The sequence below is a fragment of the Sebastes fasciatus genome, chromosome 10 (assembly GCF_043250625.1).
Source record: "Sebastes fasciatus isolate fSebFas1 chromosome 10, fSebFas1.pri, whole genome shotgun sequence".
In the NCBI taxonomy this organism is placed as follows: Eukaryota; Metazoa; Chordata; class Actinopteri; order Perciformes; family Sebastidae; genus Sebastes; species Sebastes fasciatus.
In genome coordinates this window covers 19,657,730-19,677,168 of record NC_133804.1, presented here as the reverse complement: position 1 = coordinate 19,677,168, position 19,439 = coordinate 19,657,730, and the positions used below count along the sequence as shown (strand labels likewise).

Sequence of the window (19,439 nt, the reverse complement as noted above, 5' to 3'; positions counted from 1 at the left end):
GACATCAACAAGGCATTTTTCGTCCACACAGCTGCCGCTCACTGGATATTTTCTCTTTTTCGGACCATTCTCTGTAAACCCTAGAGATGGTTGTGCGTGAAAATCCCAGTAGATCAGCAGTTTTTTAAATACTCAGACCAGCCCGTCTGGCTCCAACAACCATGCCACGTTCAAAGTCACTTAAATCCCCTTTCTTCCCCATGCTGATGCTCGGTTTGAACTTCAGCAAGTCGTCTTCACCACGTCTAGATGCTGAAATGCATTGAGTTGCTGCCATGTGATTGGCTGATTAGCTATTTGTGTTAACAAGCAATTGAACAGTTGTGCCTTTAAAGAGAAATTTGCCAAAATGCTCCGTCGATGGTAAACAGTGTATTCTCCTGTTGGTGTTGACTCTTGTTGGGAGTTGTTTGGTGGATTGGATAATTGAACTCTCTATCAGTAACAAGGAACAAACAAGACATATTGGCAATTTTACACTTTATTCATTTAATACAATATGTCAGGAGCCTCAGTAGCGGTGGAAGATCCATACGCAGTCACAACAGCCTGGCACCTCCTCCTCATGCTGGTCACCAACCTGGTCACGCGTTGCTGTGGGATGGCGTTCCATTCCTCAACCAGGATTCGTTGCAGGTCAGCCAGCGTGGTTGTGTTGGTCACTCTAACACGTACAGCACGTCAAAGCTGATCCCAGAGGTGTTGAATTGGGTTGAGGTCTGGACTCTTGGCAGGCCGTTCCATTCTCTCTACTCCCACATTGTGGAGGTAGTCTGTGATAACCCTGGCTCTGTGGGGGGGGGGGCGTTGTCATCTTGGAGGATGAAGTTAGGTCCCAGATTGTGGAGGTATGGGATCGCCACTGGCTGCAAAATCTCATCCCGATATCTCACTGCCTTGAGATGGCCTTCAATGATGACAAGCCTTGTTTTGCCAGTGATATATACATATGTACATATATATACACATACATACATACATATGTATATATATATATACATACATACATATATATGTATATATATATATACACACACATATATATATATATATATATATACACACACATATATATATATATATATATATACACATACATATATATATATATATATATATACACATACATATATATATACACATATATATGTATAGATAGATAGATAGATTAAAATTACATATATTATTAATAATGTTCAGAATTTAAGAGGGGTACTTGAAAGCAGCATAAAGTGTTCCTACTCTTTGATGGTGTCAATTAATTGATGGTTACAAGGCTCTAGTTTTTGCCCAGATATGATGATCTGGGCAAAGGTGGACACAGAATTACAATTACGCTACATGGTACTATGTTATCTTTGTTATTTAGACCAGGATTACAAACTGTTTGCATAACTAATGTGTGAGAAGTCAACCCGAAGTCATTCATTCACTCTGTATTCTTCAATTAAAGCAATTAGATTAAAAAGTAATGGTATTTGTGTTGACTGCTAATAAACAACTGTATACAAACACATACACCAGCTGTTAAAACAACATGTACAATATAACACAAAAAAAAATATGAGGATAACATGTCTCTCTTATAAAGGCATACTCAGTGATGTGTATTTTTTTTTACTGTAGATAACAGATAACAAGAAATCAGTAATGCAAATAAATTTGACTATTAAAATGAACATCTCCCACTATGTCAACAAACACCAGGCAAACAATAGTTTCACAACGGCAGCACACACTTGGCTCGCTGTGGTCAAGCAAAGGTCGAGAGGCATTCAGTTGGGACACACAGATAGTTCCAAGTAAGCTGTAAAGTAGATAATTGACAGCTCATTTTCACTCTCACTTTGGGGCCCAAAGTAGGATTTTCTGCCTTAGAATGGTTCTTCAATTTATTCCTTTAGCTTATTTTAAACAGTTTGCATGGTACAGAAGCTCAGAGAGGTGGTGACATTTTGACATGTCACCATAGGGAAAGCACAGATGTAAATAATTAAATATTGAATTTAGCTGCTTCAGTTTCAGGGTCCTGGCATTGTGCTTGTCTACATTGAAAAGGCTCTATTACTTTTCACTGGGTGTTTTCCAGGATTGAATCTAATAAATAATACAGAGCTTGTAAAATGTAGTGTGTCTTTGTCAGGCTATAGACAATCAAGGAAAACAGAGATTAATTTATGATCTGCAGGGTTTGCTTTATTGCATATTAATGGGAAAAGATCAGTGCAAAGCTAAAGGGTCCAGCTATAAGTGCTTATAAGAGTCATTACCAGGTATCTTTGCGTCCTAATTTTTTTTTTCTTTCAGCATTTAACCATGCTCGTACATATAGGAAAATACTGGAATGATCTTCTATTTCAGTGTGTCGACCTCCATCTCAGCCAAAGGTAGTGTTGTTCCAGGCCACATTGGCTGCATCCATGTCTATAAAGTTAATGTAAATCCTGAAATAGACACAGAGAAATAGGTTAATGGGATTGGACATTAACGGTGAGCAAGGTATGTGAGGTACAAGGAGTCTGTGTGTTTCTGTCACCATGTTACCTTTACTTATCACGTTATGTGCAGTAAATGTACTGGTTGCTGTGTGTGTGTGTGTGTGTGTACTACCTGTCAGGAGAGACGCCCAGGTGTTTGTTGAGCAGTCCACACAGGAGTTTAGCGTATTGCTTGTTCTGAGCACCGCCGATCTTGCCAATACTGTGGATGGAGCAGAGTGCGCAGGGGTCTCCCTTTCCTCCAAACATCATCATTTGGTCAGGGTTGATATGCACAGCGATGTACTGGTATATGCAAGACAGAGACACAAAACTTAGGTCAGGATTTTTTAAATAGTGAAGTCATGAATCAAAATCAAACAAATTTCCCCACAGCAGCACCACCCTGAAGACATTTTTTTGACAAGTCACTGAAAAATAGCTGTGGAATACTCTAATATTTTAATGTATTGTATTCATTAATTTGACTGTTTAACTTACAGTATAATTTTCCTACATAATGGTCTAAATGCAAATTCATATTTTTATTCTGGTGGAAATACTGAACCCCTTTAATCTATTTTTTTTCTTCTTAACATTTCTTGCCTAAAAAGATTCACATTTAAAAGATATTTAACCTAAAAATATTAGAATTCCCAAAAAACAATACCCTACAATGTGAACCCACATTTTAAATATTTATTTTATGTGCAAGTTACTTTATGTTGAATATTTTTATACATGCTAGTTGAACTGAAAGAAAAAATGTAGGTAGCAAATTATTTGATATTTTGAACTCTTTGAAAGATACAATAAGATACACTTTAGTGTCTCCAGAGGGAAATTAGTCTTGGAATCAAATGCTGCACACATGATGTGACACGTGACATAATGTCTTATTATATAGCTGCCTCTGAGTCCTGTTTTAAAGGGTACCTATTATGCTTATTTTCAACTGCATACTTGTATTTGGGGTTTCTATTAGAACATGTTTAGATGCTTTAATGTTCAAAAAATGCCTTATTTTTCACCCTCTGTCTAAAACTCTTTGGACTCCACTTCAGCTCTGCTCGAACCAGCCGCTATAGGAAAAATTTGTGTCTTGGTGACATCACAAAGTTACGGAAGAAAAAGCAGGACTTCAAGCAAGGCGTTTCAGGCAGTTCAAAAGCAGTGTTTTTGTGGGGGAGAATGAACTCTCTTTGGTGTGGACTTTAGGCTTTGTAACTATGCAGAACTGTTACATGCACAATAAAACTATATAACGCACTAAAGAAAAGGAAAAAAAACACAAAAGCACAATAGGTCCCCTTAAAAAAGTATTCAGTTTGTATGACATGATAAAAGATTTGCTTTAACCTGCAGGTTTAGTGAACTGACACTGCTGATTAATCATCTACCCATGCTAACTCTACAAATAACAGTCAAGCCTGTGTTTGCATACTTGCACAATAAACTATTGCCTTATTCATTGAGTAGAGAGGTATAATCTCTACTTATAGTTAAATAGAAATCAGGCTTCAGGTGTTAGTCGTATTGCATTCAGCAGATAAATTAAATACATACAGATAAGATAAGATATTCCTTTATTAGTCCCGCAGTGGGGAAATTTGCAGTGTACAGCAGCAAAGGGGATAGTGCAAAAAGCAATATTGCATCAGCTAACACAGTAAATAAGAGCTAAACAAAGTGTAACAAAATATGAACCATTTAAATAGAAGGAAGTATAAAAAGGAGCAGTATCTACAGTATTGACAATAAACAGACTATAAACAAAATTGCCAAAGTGGAAAATGATATTGCACAGCTGATCCATATAGGAAAGTATGGAGACAGATGCGTCGTTAGTTTCATAGTGAGCACGGTGAGCATATATCCTGCAGGAATAAGCTGCTGGCCTACCTGTGCAGGTTTGCCCATCGCTTTGGCCAGCTCCTCGGTGGCCTCGGACAGCAAAGCCGCCGGTACGTCGCTTTTGGCCACGTTGGTGTTCACAACAAACATCGGCATGATTACTCCTTTGTAGTGCTGTCTTCTTTACTCCTCTTCTTCACACGCTGTGGATGCTGCTGACTAGTGATGTGTCGTTGTGAACGAGCCGGCTTTTTGAACCGGCTCTTTTAAGTGAAAGTTTTTTTTGTTTCTTTCTTTAATTAATTCAAGGCAGAATGATAGGACGATCTTCTCCGCGCCACGGGCACTCCATGCACTGACTGTGACTGAATGTTGTGTTAATGACGTCCGTGCGACCAATGAGGTGATGACAGACAAGGATCATACCATCAAGCAGGGAGGGGCAGCGCGCTGATGGTCTACAGGTACAGAGCAGGAGAGAGAGGAGGAGAGAAAGAGACAGAGGAGTTTGATGCGCGAATAGCAGACAAGATGAGTGACAGTTGGAAATGAAGCAGCTTGTAAAATTATGGTATTCTGGAAGTGATTTCAAGATTCAAGATTCAAGATTCAAGCCCTTTATTGTCATTGTGTAGTACAACGAAATTGGATTGTGACAATCCCATAGGTGCTAATGAAAAGATAATACAATAAAAAAAGAGATAGTGCAATATAAATATAAAAAAATATATAAGATAATACAATATAAAATATAAAAATACAATATGTATACTGATGAGATTACAGTTTTGCCAGATTACATTTTTGCCAGATTATTGCACAAAGTGTCCGTCAGGTAATTATATAATTATTGCACAGAGTGATCAGCATATGATATATAAGGTTTAGTATAATTATATTGAATAATTTAAATGATATATGTGTACACATACTAATCATAGGTCAAAACAGCGCTAAATTTGGCGGAAATATATAAAAGGCAGAAGTGGTAAAACGAAGAGCCATTTGGGAGCCGAAAGAGCCGGCTCTTCTTGGTGAGCTGAGCCAAATGATCTGGCTCACTAAAAAGAGCCTGAATTCCCATCACTAGTGTCGACAGGCGGAAGAAACCTCTTCTTCCTTCCTTGTAGAGAGTCTGAGCAACATGACAAAGTGACCACAGCGCCTCCATCCATCCCGGAAGACACAGTTTCTGTTAACACTGTGGATGTATGGTTGACATAAACATCACGCCAACCAAATGTAAGCCAAGCATTTTGTTGTGTGTTATTATTTACTTCAAAACAATCATCACCACTGTTCCACATTAAGTACAAAATGATGATTCTACTGTTATGGACATGTGCAATAACACGTTGGTCACTTTTGTGTCACTTTTGTGCAATGTAAATACTGTTATGTGCAACAATTACATAATTATCTGACGGACACTTTGTGCAATAATCTGGCAAAACTGTCATCTCATCAATATACATATTGTATTTTTATATTTTATATTGTATTATCTTTTATATTTTTTATATTCTCTTTTTATTTATTTTATTTTATTATTTTATTTAAAGGGGCTGTTTGTAACTTTTTACAGGTATAAATCTACCGGGTCGGGAGCCCATGCGCGCGCTTGCATATGCGCGCATGGGCGCATATGCAAGCGTGTGGCCGGAGTCTCTCCTCTTCTGCCTGCCTGCTTGCCTTCACTCACACACACAGCGCGCATTCTCGCTGTCTCGCTCCACCTCTGCTAGACGGGCATGCGCGCTCACTCCACACTGCAGAAGAGTTAGTTTTAACTCTGAGAATATCTAGTGCAGAAATAAATGCTGCAGCTCCTCCAGACCAACAGAGATGTCCCGTGTCTTGTGAAGTGACCGGGCTCCGCAGCGAGTTACTTTATCGTGTCCGAACGGGTGCCGGTGTCTCCCCTGCGGGCGCAGTCGGGAGACGATAACGTTTCTCTTCCTGCTTCAACCCCGGCACCGACCCGCTTTTCCTGCTTCAGTCCCGGAGGCTGAGGCAGGAAAAGCCAACACTAGGATCAGCAGTGATTCATGGAGAGACATTCGTCTGGTCAGCTAACATTACTGCCAAGCAGCTGAAATAAAGAGTGATATTGTGGTTTTAGCTGACGTGTGTCGCCTCACTGTTTTGAGCGATACTCGTTCATGCCTATTTAGAGCGAGCAAAGCGCGAGCCCGACGTTGACTTTCGTTGACTTAACGGCCACAGGTGTCGTTGTTTACAAGCATTTCTGAAAGTTACAAATAGTCCCTTTAAAAGGGACCATGTACAGTTTAAAACATAAATGTCCCCATTTGATGCACCGTACCAGATTATAGTTTTAAACTAATTCCCATCTGTAGTCCCTTGGCAGGTCAAAACAAAGAAACATACTAGTCATACAAGAAAGAACATACAAAACGCACAATACACAGCTACACACAATAGCTAAGTATGCTTGTCAAGTAAAAGCAAGTTATGAAGACCATGGAATAAAGATCAGTGAGTACAGAGCTGAGCAGCTTTCAACACACGTTTTAAATATAAATCAATTTAAAAAGCTATACAAGAAAGATATTTTTGTGAGGTATATGGTTGAGGAAGAGTTGTGTTAAAGGTTGGTTATATACTTTTTAACTCCGGATGTATTTGTGGGTTGTAAATAAACTTGGGATGCTTTTCAAATATTCAACTTGGGATGTAAATAAATCTGGGATAGTTTTTATATTATATTATATTATCATTCTATGATATATGAGTTAATAGAGGAGAAAGGGGTAGGGTAATATAAGTTTTTCTTCTACCTACTCCTTTTCGGACACTATAACTCTTGTTTTGTTTGTTATTATTTTGTATCTGTTTTTATTTATTATATGTTCGAAATAAAGTCTTTCATTCATAAGTTGGTTTTGAAAATGCTGATAGGGCTGCAGCTCCTCACAGGAGTTTTTTTTTATTGTATTATCTTTTCATTAGCACCTATGGGATTGTCACAATATAATTTAGTTGTACTAAACAATGACAATGAAGGGCTTGAATCTTGAATCTTGAATCTTGAATGTATAATACAATATAAATGTTTTTGGGTGCGACCGTTCTGGAGTAGTAGGGTAATTACGGTACCGCGCATGCGCAGTTTGCTCCAGCATCATTAACCAGAGCTGAAGGAGAAGAGAAGGAGCAGTAGAGCAGCAGAGAGAGAGAGAGAGAGAGAGAGAGAGAGACGGCAGGAGAAGAAGTTGGATGGCGCTTTCCTTTGTCACCGTGTCTCTCTGCTTATCAACCAAGATTACCCGCGATCCGTGAAGTCAACCCCGTCCGTCTGTCGTCGCTTCACGTCTCTGAGTTCCTCCTCAACTCCGGATTTCATCCAAGAAACGGTGCGTAAAAGCTAAATTAGCTGCTAGCACGCTGCTCCTCTACTTTATATACTACTGTTACATTAACGTTACAAGTTTACTAACAACATAACCTAACCTAGGTCGTGTTTTTGGGTGTTAAACTGCTTAAATAAAGCTGTAATTAGACGATAACAGAGGTGTACTAACCACTGTTACTATGGAGATTGTACAGATTGTGTAGCTGCTAGCTAACTAATAAAGTTTTTTTTGTATATGGACAGCTAGATTAGACTGTGTGAAACTTTATTGATAACTCATGACACTGTTGTTGACCCGTCATCACCACCACCAGGTCGGAACCGGTGCCGGTACCGCCACAATGATGGAGGAGTCGGTGTCCACGTTTGAGACGCATCTGACTGCCGTCATGGACAGTCTGATCCGAGCGTCGGTGTGCGAGATCACGCAGCTGTTCCAGGACATGGTGAACGACTACCTGGTGGAGCTGTCTCTCAACAGGAAGGAGAACGAGTCTCTCAAGACGAGGCTGAGGATCACCGAGACCAAGCTGAAGAGTGAACGCAAGCTGGGGATGGGCTGGGCCGCCAACAGACGCAAGGCCGGGCTGAAGACGAGGGAGGAAGAGGAGGAGGAGGAGGAAGGAGCTGGAGGAGGAAGAAGAGGAGGAGGAGGGAGGAAGAAACGAAAAGTTCAGAGGGGCCGTAAGTAGTGCTTGGAGGAGGTTTACATCACACTATATGAAGCTTTACATTTACCATCTTTCTGTAATATCTTACATATTGCAGTGAGATTGAATGTGGGTTCTTGTTATGCAGTCAGGGCTTAATGTGAAGACGCACTTGTTTTGTTGGAAACCATCTGGCAAGAGCTGATCTCTCCCTCCCTCCCTCCTCTTCCTCTCTCCCTCCTCCCTTCCTCCTCCGCCTCCTCTTCATGTTCGCTCCCTCTGTCCTTCACCTCCCCCTCTCCTCTCTCTCTCTCTCTCTCTCCGCTTGCATTCTGTCCCTCCCACTCCTCTGTGCTTTTTGCACACTCTCCCTCCCTCCCCTTCCTGTCTTGCTCCTCTCCCTCCTCCCCCCACCTCCTTCACTTCTATGTCTCTCTCTCTGCTGCAACTCCTCCTCCTCCTCCTCCTCCCCTTGCCGCTTCTCTCTCCTTCACGCCTTCTCCTCCTTCCTTCCTCTCTCTCTCCCTGCCCCCACCTCCTCCTGCTCTTGTTCTCTCCTTCATCACGTTGCACACACACACATACTCCTCCTCCTTCCCTCCTCCCCCACCTCCTCCCCCTCCCCTTACCGCTCCTTCCTCCTTCCTCTCCCTCCTCCCCCACCTCCTTCACTTCTCTGTGTCTCTCTCTCTCTGCAACTCCTCCTCCTACTCCTCCCCTTTGCCGCTCCTCTCTCCTTCACGCCTTCTCCTCCTTTCCTTCCTCTCCCTCCTCCCCCACCTCCTTCACTTCTCTGTGTCTCTCTCTCTCTGCAACTCCTCCTCCTACTCCTCCCCTTTGCCGCTCCTCTCTCCTTCACGCCTTCTCCTCCTTTCCTTCCTCTCTCCCTGCCCCCACCTCCTCCTGCTCTGTTCTCTCCTTCATCACGTTGCACACACACACATACTCCCCCTCCTTCCCTCCCTCCCCCACCTCCTCCTCCTCCTCCTCCTCCTCCACTCCAATCCTCCTCTCCCGCTCCTCTCCACCACCGCCATAATTACACTCTCTCTCCACTTCTCCTCTCTCTACTCTGTCTCTCTCTCTCCTCTTTTCACCTTTTCATCCTCACCCTTCCTCTTTCTCCTTCAACATGTCCTCCCTCTCCTCTTCCTCCTCTTCCTCTTCCTCCTCCTCCTCTCCCCCGCGGCCCCCGCCAACTCCACTTCTCCCTCTCGTCTCTGCCACTCTCGCTGTTCTCCTCCCTTTCACGTGTTTCTCTCTCCTTCCCGCTCTCTTGTCTGTCCTTCTACGCCCCCTCTCTCCTCACTCGTCCATCATGCTCACTTCTCCTCCTCCCCCTGCTCCTTTTTCTCTCTCCCTTCCCCCCAACCTCCTCTCTACTCCTGTTCCCATCTACCTCTCCAATCCCCCCCTCTTCCTCCTCTCCTCCTCCTCCTCCTTCTCATCTACCACTTCTCCACCCTCTTCTCTCCTCCATCTCTCTCTCCTGGCCTTCCAATCATCTCCTCCCACTTGTCTCTCTCCCCCTCATATTTCATTCTCTCTCCTTCCTGTCTCCCTCTGCCCTCCCTCTCTCCCACCCTCCTCCTCACTTTCTCCTTCCTCCCTCCCTCCCACCCTTTCCTTGTCTTCCTCTCTTCTCCACAGGAGGCAAGTCAAAGAAGGGCCCAGCAGCAGCTTATGGCAAAGGCTGGCCTGGAGGTGTGTGGGAGGAAGGAGGAGGAGGTGGCGTTGGTGGTGAAGGAGGAGGAGGAGGAGGAGGAGGAAGGGCAGGAGCTGTGGGGATGGTAGCAGGAGCAGGAGGAAGAGGAAGAGGGGGAAAGGAGGCCAGGGAGATGTACCTCATCCAGTTCCCCGGGGAAGAAGAGGACGAGGGAGGGATGATGGAGGACGAGGAAGGGGAGGGCAGCCACAGCGGTGAGGGGGAGGAGACGGCCAACATCAAAGAGGAGGTGAGGGAGACAGGCTTTCTCAGAGGAGGAGGAGGAGTAGGAGGAGAAAGTGGCACAGCATCTCTGCACCGCTCAGCAGCTTCGTAGAGAAAATGAAAAAGAACGCAGACAGAAAAAGAGAGCTAACACAGAGAGAGTTGTGCTTTTCAGCCATCAAATCACTGCAGAGATGTAGTGGATGAAGGGAAGGCTATTGATTTGATATTTAGCTTCCAGAGGAGCCTGTTGAGGAGGGCTCTCCACATCTCAAGAGCGGCAAGCTTTTAGGTAGAAATACTACTGATAGAGGTGAAAAGCTGTTTGCTATTCCACCACGTGACCAACTTGGCAGGGCACAGATCCACTCTTCACTTGTCTTCTGCATTTGAATATTCAAAGCATGCCGAATGTGTCATTAGCCTCCCTGTGAAGTCAGTACACGGTGTTTTTGATGGCTGATAAAAATGGCTTTAAATAAATCATATAGCTTTATTTCCCAGGCGCATTGTAAACATGGTAGGGTCAGAACGTATGGCTATGATGAGTGTTAAAATGAAAAAGTATTTAAATTCAACAATGCATTTCATAATTCTACCTGAGTTACTCACAAGTTTCTATGTGCTTCTCAATGCAGTTTCCACAAACAGAGGGCTATCAACCCGCCTCTCTCCAGCTAATCAAGGAAGCTTTGAAGATGGACCCGCCCAACCAGAACCTCCAAACCGGCTCCAGAGCCCAAAGCGAAGGTAATGAGCCCAGGACACACTGATCGAGGGAGGGGGAGTTAGTGAAATGTTCAGAGACCGAATAGTTTGAAAGAAAGTGGAAATGATTGCTCATGCCGGCTCTCTCTCTCATTCTCTCTGCTCAGGAGAGCTGTCAGATCGTCCCCCGACCCTTCATTCGGGTGAGGGAGAAGAGGAGGAGGACTGGGACGGGGAATCCTCGGAGCCGTCGGAGAGCGGCATGACCATGGATGAGCTGAGGGGTCTGGAATCCGCACTGAGGGCCGAGAGAGGCCGCGAACAGGCCGCCCTGACGGCCTCCCAGCCCGTCAGCCCAGACTCGGAGGTAGTGCGAGAAAGCGAGGACAGCCTGGCCCCAAAGTACATTGGTCTTGATGGAATGGAGCAGGACGAAGAGCTGGAGCCGCCCACCCTGCAGAGAGAGGAGCAGATAGGGCCAGGCAGGTTGAAAGACGCCGTGAGAGAGCTGAAGGTAGGCTGGTCCAAGAAGTCGAGAGAGGGCGACTCGGCGGCGGTCATGACTGGAAAGGACGTGGTGGAGGAGGGAGAGTCGGAGCACCTGCCCCCACTGTCTGCTTCAGGGAGTATCGGGGAGAGCGGAGGGGAAGAGGAGGGCGGCGCGGACCTGCTCCACTTCTGCCCGCAGTGTGGAGGAGGCTTCACCACCGAGGCTGAGATGGAGGAGCACCCTTGTCCACTAGGAGCTAATCATTTACAGGACAGCGGAGAGGAAGGTCTTTTCCCCTGCGCCCACTGCGGCAACACGTTCAGCCACGCCTGGGCTCTCAAGAATCACGAATGCGCCTGTGCCGCCGAGAGGCCGCACTGCTGCGAGATCTGCGGGAAGCGTTTCACGCACTCGCGCTCGCTGGAACGGCATCACCTGGTGCACACGGGCGAGAGGCCGCACCGGTGCCCTCAGTGCGGACGCAGCTTCAGTCGTCTGGGCAACTTGGAGCGGCACCAGCGGATTCACACGGGCGAACGTCCGTACGGGTGCGAAGCGTGCGGGAAGCGGTTCAGCCGCGTGGAGTACTTAAAGAGACATCAGCTCATACACAGCAGTGAAAAGGCGGCACTCCAGTGCTCCAACTGTGGAAGTGGCTTTAGTGATGTGGAGCAACTGAAAAACCACCAGTGTTTTTAGAGGCGCTCCTTCAAATCTCTGATAGAACTGGAAAGGAAAAAAGCAGGTTTTTAATTGAATGTGGTGGACTTTAAGTGATGAATGTGACCGGTGGATGCTAATTTTATTCTCAGTGATTTTGCTTTTCTTACACACTCTGACACGATGAAGAAGTTAAATTAACTTTTAAGTTAAAGAAGCAGATACATTTGTGTGGACGATTTTTGTTGAGTACATAAAGAAGGCAAATGTCCAAAGTTGACAGGAAGTCAGTTGTACATGGTGTTTCTCTATATTTCATTCTTCAGCTGTTTTAATTTGAGGTGTTCTCATCTGTATGTACAAAGCTTGTACTTATTTATGATAATCAATGAATTGTACATTTTTGTCTTTTTATCAATAAGTCAATCACGTTGAAGCCGATGCCCTCGTGCCCTGGTTTTATGCCGGACAATATAATTGACAGCTTGGTATTTTGTATGTTTTGTGTTTTGGTCTTATCAGTAAGAAATAAATATTTCAATTCATCAGAAGGCTCTTCACCCACTTCAGTGTTGTTTTATGGGGAAATCACGGGGTTAGTAAACACTAAGGGGGGGGGTTATGCTGTACTTAGCGACCCATAAGAACCCGGGCTATGATAGATGAACTGTGTGCAGGTAAGTTAACTAGAGCTTGACACCCTTTATTACTCACAGTACCCTTTAAACAAGCGGTTTCAGCCTTACTTCCGAGATGTCCTCAAGGGTCTCTAAGGACATCAGTCTCACATCACAGCTGGCGTCTGCTCTGGGATCCACCGGCACATCTCCTCTCCACTGTTGCAGTCATTCCTTCCCATGATATTATCACATTATCTATAGAAAATTTGAAGTGAAATTCAACTTCAACTTTGTTTATTGTGCGTTTTGTCTCTGTCTGTTTTGGCAAATGAATTACACTCAAAATACCAGTGTAGGGAGGTGGAGAGATAGTCTGTAACCATAACTGTAAATATAAAATGATTTAAGAGGTGCTGGATTATTTATACAATATTATCATGTGTATTATTAACATATCAATATTTCATTTTTCATGGTTATTGTCAATACCTGGTATATCGCAACACCCTTATCCTATATATTCACACAAGTAGCACACACAAATGTCACAAAAGGTCACTACTGGCCACCAAATCATCATAAAGACACATATACTAAACAAAACAATGAAACAATACACAAGAATACCACTGAAGCTCCAACCAGCTGCTGGTTAGCTTAGCATAAAGACTGGAAGCAGAGGGAAACAGTTAGCCTGGCTCTGTTTGAAAGTCCACCTAACAGCACCTCTAAAGCTCACTGATTAACATGTTTTATCCATTTGTTTTTGTACAGTGACTTTGTGGAGTCTTTGTACGGATTAAACAAACTAAATATAGGCAAACATGTTAATTAATAAGCTTCAGTTGTTGTTATGTATTGGACAGAGCCAGGCTAACTGGGCTTTGGAAAGTGGAAAAGGGCTGCAAACCAAACAACACAAAAGTTCTCTTTAACTTTCTTTGTGGTATGTATATCCTGTAACTGTATTATTTGCTTTACATAGTGTAAGGGTACACATTAATCAATTAAACTGTATTGTTTATATAGAGCACAGGAAGAAAGGCTGATTACTAATCATGCAAAATGGGCCTCCCAGAAGCTCCAGGCTTAAGGCCTTTACACACCAAGGGCCTGATGAATTAACAACACCAAAATGCAAATTACTCACCTGCGGATATTATATGTCTAGGGCTTTTATTGTGATAGGTAAAACCAGAAGGAGTGGATCCTGTCTAGTGGTAATGGAGTAGAGGAATAATACAGTTTGCCGTCCTGGTTTGGACCACGGAGTCTCATAAATATAGGCGCAACTCAAGCCGTTCTGACCAACATGACTGGTGTGCGAAAACTCCGAAAATCTACCTCCTTCCGAAAAAGGACGATTGGGACGATGCACCACTAAAGCACAACATCAACTGACATTATAACAAACTGAAACCTGGTTCGACTGGAGGCCCTTCCTGTCCAGAAAAGGGTTCCTGTGTCAAAATTGAGATTCAACACCTTATTTATTTATTTATTTTTCAGTTTTGTGCTTAAGTGTAACATATTCCTGAATATATTTGTGTTTATTTACCACACAGCCAGCTTGGAGCCACTTAGTTTCCAAGCACAGAGAAACAGTGCACATTGCACACAGAGTGGGATAAACAGGTGCCCATTAGCTCATTTTTGCCTCAGGGCCCCCCAGCAGGTTTATCCGGCCATACAAGAAGGGTTGTTGTTGCTAACAACTGATTTAAAAACAACAACAATCTGTCAAAATCACATTCAACACACCACTGTTAGACCTAAAAAGTTAAGTGTTGCTCTTGCATGACAGTATTTTTGTGATTTATACATCCAGTTGGCTCTTATGGGTCTTTTGCCTGCTGCAGGACTATGTATTGTGTTGGAACCATTTTATTTGGGAGGTGTTTGCATTTGTGTAAACAAAGTTAATACTTATTTGAAATAAAACGTTCCATCAGGAGGCTCTTCATCTATTTCCGTCTCGTTTTATTAGATGTTACAGGATGACATTGACAAAAGAGAAAAAAATATTTTTTTACAATACCCTAACCATTGGAAAAATTCATTTCAAACCATCATGAGATAATAATCAAGTCCTGTTTAATCAAACATTCATGTAGTAATAAAAGATGAAGCGATGGGCTGTACGTGGTGACGACTGCAGTGCACACCCACTTAAAGGTACAGTGTGTAGGATTTGGCGGCATCTAGTGGTGCGGTTGCAGAGTGCAACCAGCAGAGTACCCCTCCGCTCACTCCTCCCTTTCAGAGACTACGGTAACGTGAGCCGCCAAGTGCAAAACTATGGTAACGCTGTTCGCCTCGCTCAGACGCCTTCCTTACCATGACAACACAACATTAGGAGCAACGAAAGTCAGACGCCGGCTGGCGGTATCACGCTTTTGCGCTCTGCGGCTCACGTTACCGCAGTTTCACAAGCCGGAGAACTACGGTGACCTTCAGGTAACATAAAAACATGAAAGTCTCTCTCTAGAGCTAGTGTTCGGTTTGTCCGTTCTAGGCTACTGTAGAAACATGGCGGAGCAACATGGCAGACTCCGTGAAGAGGACCCGCTCCCAATTTAGATATGAGGGGCTCATTCTAAGCTAATGAAAACATGATCTTAGTTTCAGGTGATTACACTAATGAAAACATAGTTATGAATATTATATTCTATTATATTCCTAATAGAGCCACCAATATTTTACACACTATTCCTTTAACATTTGATTTCAACAAGAAACTAAAGCTTTTAGGCTTTGCTACTGACACTGCCCATCAAACAGAGTGATGGGCATGCCCAGCCTTTGTGTCAGGATTCCCTCCAGAGTCTCTAAAGACATGCGCCTCACATCATAGCCCCTCACCGAGGCCCTCGCCTTCACATTAACCGGCACAATCTCCTCGCCACTGTTGCGGTCGTTCCTTCCCACTGCAGCATGCGTGGGGAAAAAGGGCTTCACATGCTCAGGAAGGCCAGACCTGTAGGATGGACAGCAGAAGGCAGACCACATGTACTCAGGAACAGACACCCTGTTGTTGATCCAGCGGGGTTCAGACTCATAAGGCATCACTCCGGTGATCACATGCATCAACCCGTTGCAGAAGGCCTTGAATTTTTTCAACACCCCGTTCTCCAGTTTGCTCCACGGGCCCGAGTTGGAGCCCGCTTTCTGAGGGACGATGTTCGTCAGGGTGAAGGTGGCCTCACGGTCTTCTTTTGTCTTCTGGTGCAGGCTGGGATTGAGATGGCCCTTGGTGAAGTTGGAGTTCCTGTAGTCCTTAACCACCGCCTGGCTCTCAATCACATTCTGGTCCACGGGGATGTGGAAGGGTTCCATCTCTGAGCTGGCACGGGAAAACGCCAACTAGAGAGAGAGAGAGAGAAGGACGTGTCACTGTTTAGAAGCTATACAAAAGGGTATATTGCTGCTTATTCATCCTGTTTGAGTTGAATAGTCATGTGACTCGTCGTTCGAAAAAAGAAAACAGAACTTGTGAAATTCCACTTTCCTTTCTTTGTTATCTCACCAGAGAAAAGATCGTGTGTGACAACATTTTTGTATTTACATTTTAAGAGAGGCTGCTTTTGCTTCAGCTTGAAGGTTATGGTAAAAACCTCATTGCACCAATCACACATTGACCACTTCAATTAAACACAAACTTCTAGTGTTCTCTGTCACATTGACTCTTAGCCTTAAAACGTAAATTAAATTCCAATTAGATCGACATGGCAATGCTGATATTTTGCGTATTTGTGAAATCCGAGTTATTTAGACCAGCCATTCCCAAAGACTGGGTCGGGACTTACAGGTGGGTAGCAGGAGATTCTATTAGGGTAGCCAAATAAATTTGCAGCTTTGAGCCACATGAGGAAGCCTGAATGTTCGTATTGTTCTGATAATTGTAGCCTATAACACTGAATCTAATATGAAAGGCTAGTGTACATTCTGTTTTGATTACTGATGAAGAAAAAAATTAGTCCATATACTCCGCCTAAATGCATTTATTTGATTTATCAAACGTATATCTCTTCGACGTGGCTGATGGAACGTTCATTTATGCACAAATTTGATTTCATAGAATATTTTGAATTGGGCTGCGATGGTTTGTAATTTTTAAAAAGTGGGTCTCCAGAAAAAAAGTTTTGGAAACACTGATTTAGACACATAACTCTACAATAATGCCTTTATAGAAAAACACCTGCGAGGTCACTGAACCAAAGGAAGACGCTCCGGTGTAGAATAACAAAAACCAAGGAGGAGCTTTACTTTACTTGTCAGGACTTTTCCTGCTAATCTATATAATGAGAGCGTACACTCAGTTTCCAGTTTATTAGGTACAGCTATATAAAACTAATGCATCAACACAACAGTCCTGCAATAAATCCTACCTTCATGAAGCTTAAAATAATATTAACTTTTTTAGAACGGTGTTGATTAAACTTTTGGAAAATGTAGTTTGTGATGCTGTTGGGCTGTGTTGCATTATACAGAGAAGTGCTTCTGTTATTTAGCCTACACTATTTGACATAAATGGGGTGGACAAAAGTAAATATAAAACGAATAAACTGTAAACTGGGAGTATGATCCTAGCATATCTAAACACATCATACTGAACAAAATAACACTCTACAGTTAGTCTTTAAAGAAAGCGGTTGCTCTTGAACACCACACACTTACCTGTGGTTCATACATCCAGGTAGAATTGGGCCGTTTGCCATCTGCTGGACTGAGTACGTACGCAGAGTACAGTGGTCCACGGTGCTGACGGTGATACAGGCTGGCAAAGTGGTACTGGTTTTCGTAGCGCTGGCATATTGGCTGGTATCCTGCTGCACTGAAACCCTTTGGTGGAGATTTATTGTAGAAGAAATCGAGGCAGTGGGAGAAGTCGTCGCTGATCTCTCCGAGGACCAGACCACCAAACCAGGGTAGGAGAAGAAGAAGCAGAGCTCCTGTTGAGAATTGCAGCATCTTCCTTTGAGACATCGTGGACTACTGAGCAGCAGGTCGGCTGTAGAGATGCCAGCGAACACGGACTTCCTCTCAGACAAAGCTCCAGAGTTACATAAAGCCTATATTTCCTCTGTGTCCATTCAGCGTCTGAAGTATAGGTCTTTGAGGGTTCCTCTTATATACATACAGACAGCAGGAACCCTGTGGCGAGTGGGTGAGAGTAACACACACCCTACCCCGATCAAACTTCCCCTGCTAATCAGCAGTCAGGCTGCCTTCTGGGAAACAACTGAACTGCAGATCCTTTTTTTAATACGTCAGCTGAGGTGGAGACCATCTGTAATCGTTTGATGGATGAAGATGTGGAAAAAGAAGATGCACTCCAAAAACTGAGCATCAAGATTGACCTTGTTTATTCTTGACTAGAATATTAGTTAGTTATCTACCAGGTCTAATGCTGGAGATAAAGATCTGTATGTTAAATGCTATAGGGAAGTGACAGTGCAGTTTCTGGTTGCTGACTGTTGTAGACGTTGTTGTCTTGTATACGTCCGTTCCCAGACAAAGTTTTTATAGCTGCAGTGACGACAGACCTCTTGAGATGTTGTTCCCTGCAGAGCATCTGTCCCCAGCTTTATGACACTTTGTCTAAAAACGATAAAGCATCATGGGAGACTTCCAGGTATCTTGAATGATGCAGAGCTCTTTATGGGTTAAAGTGAGATGCTCGAGGTGCAAACACTCATTTTGATTCTTACATTTCTTCGGTATACTGTCCTAAACTTTCTCTGGGAGTTGTTTGATGCATTCTCAGATGTTTGTTACGGGGAGACACCCCAAAAACATTGTTTTTCATGCACTGGTCAATTTAGAGATTTTGTGCTATTTTACTTCCATAACATGTCTTCTTTCAGACTAGCGGAAATAAAACATCCAAAATACACATTTAGGTGTTTATTCTACTACGCTTTGTGTATTTGCATCTGTAGATTTCTCCTAAATTCACCAAAAGTTGCATTAGATAATGCTGCATCTGCATATTTACATATACAATTTCAGAAAACTTGTAATACAAAAAAATGATTATCTTAATGTAAGTAATCAACTGGGGAAGTTTCATGGTGATATCTATGAGTTAAGATTTTGACCCTATATGGTGTGTCTCCCATTAATTGACATCATTACACAAAACACGCTGCTCTCGACAAGTCAGCAAGTTTTATTTTCTGTCTCTCTCTAGTTTCTGTGCGTGTTCTCGTATTTCTTCTCTCATTTGTGGGAACCAGATATATTTTCAGTAAGATATAAACGCTCCATACAGTACTTCCATTATTTCTCAACTGGTATTTTTACCAAAAGTCGGTGGCTTCTTTATTTCGTTATGTGCTTGATCCATTATTGGGAATACCCTCTTGAATGTCCTTTACAACTCCCCTACCTCTCTCAAGATATTTATACATTAATTTTTGATTTATGAATGTTGATTAGTTTCTCTTGCAGGTGGAAATCTGAAATCTTGCTCCTTTCAATACACCCTGCCACGAATAGAGGGGATTTTCTTAAAAATTCATAGCTTAAAGCATCACCTTAAATTATTAACAGTGCCTACACATGTGGTCGTAAATGTGTTGTCTGAGGAGAAATTCCAGGATACGATCAGGGATAAAAGGAGTACATACTGTATGAATCTTTAATTTTGAGTTGTGGGTGGTAGACTGTTT

General features: G+C 43.1%; 2 protein-coding genes and 1 pseudogene across 5 annotated transcripts in view; 1 reads left to right on the top strand and 2 right to left on the bottom strand.

Annotated features, from left to right (window-relative positions):
* Positions 1-2,174: 2,174 nt before the first annotated feature.
* On the bottom strand, positions 2,175-4,598 carry mif (macrophage migration inhibitory factor). The gene is made up of 3 exons (XM_074648825.1): positions 4,380-4,598; positions 2,611-2,783; positions 2,175-2,444 (listed from the first exon to the last, which is right to left on the bottom strand). Exons 1-3 carry the CDS (start codon positions 4,485-4,487, stop codon positions 2,378-2,380), a joined length of 348 nt encoding a protein of 115 aa, XP_074504926.1. The 5' UTR covers positions 4,488-4,598; the 3' UTR covers positions 2,175-2,377.
* Positions 4,599-7,479: 2,881 nt separating this feature from the next.
* Positions 7,480-12,696, top strand: LOC141775440 (uncharacterized; annotated as a pseudogene).
* Positions 12,697-14,728: 2,032 nt separating this feature from the next.
* LOC141775439 (endonuclease domain-containing 1 protein-like) overlaps positions 14,729-19,439 on the bottom strand; it is a 39,143-nt gene continuing 34,432 nt past the window's right edge. For all 4 annotated transcript variants that reach the window (XM_074648799.1, XM_074648800.1, XM_074648802.1 and 1 more), the window contains 2 exons: positions 17,443-17,776; positions 14,729-16,128 (listed from right to left, as the gene is read on the bottom strand). In XM_074648799.1, the coding sequence (XP_074504900.1) occupies positions 15,523-16,128; positions 17,443-17,751 (915 nt within the window). In that variant the 5' untranslated portion in view covers positions 17,752-17,776 and the 3' untranslated portion in view covers positions 14,729-15,522. The remainder of the gene's footprint in view (positions 16,129-17,442; positions 17,777-19,439) is intronic.

Excerpts from the sequence above, each read along its gene's own strand:
- mif (XM_074648825.1), bottom strand. The coding sequence starts at position 4,487 with ATGCCGATGTTTGTTGTGAACACCAACGTGGCCAAAAGCGACGTACCG. Across the intron at positions 2,784-4,379 it reads CGATGGGCAAACCTGCACAG|TACATCGCTGTGCATATCAA; the intron begins GTAGGCCAGCAG and ends TGCATATACCAG. Across the intron at positions 2,445-2,610 it reads CTGGGCGTCTCTCCTGACAG|GATTTACATTAACTTTATAG; the intron begins GTAGTACACACA and ends TGTCTATTTCAG.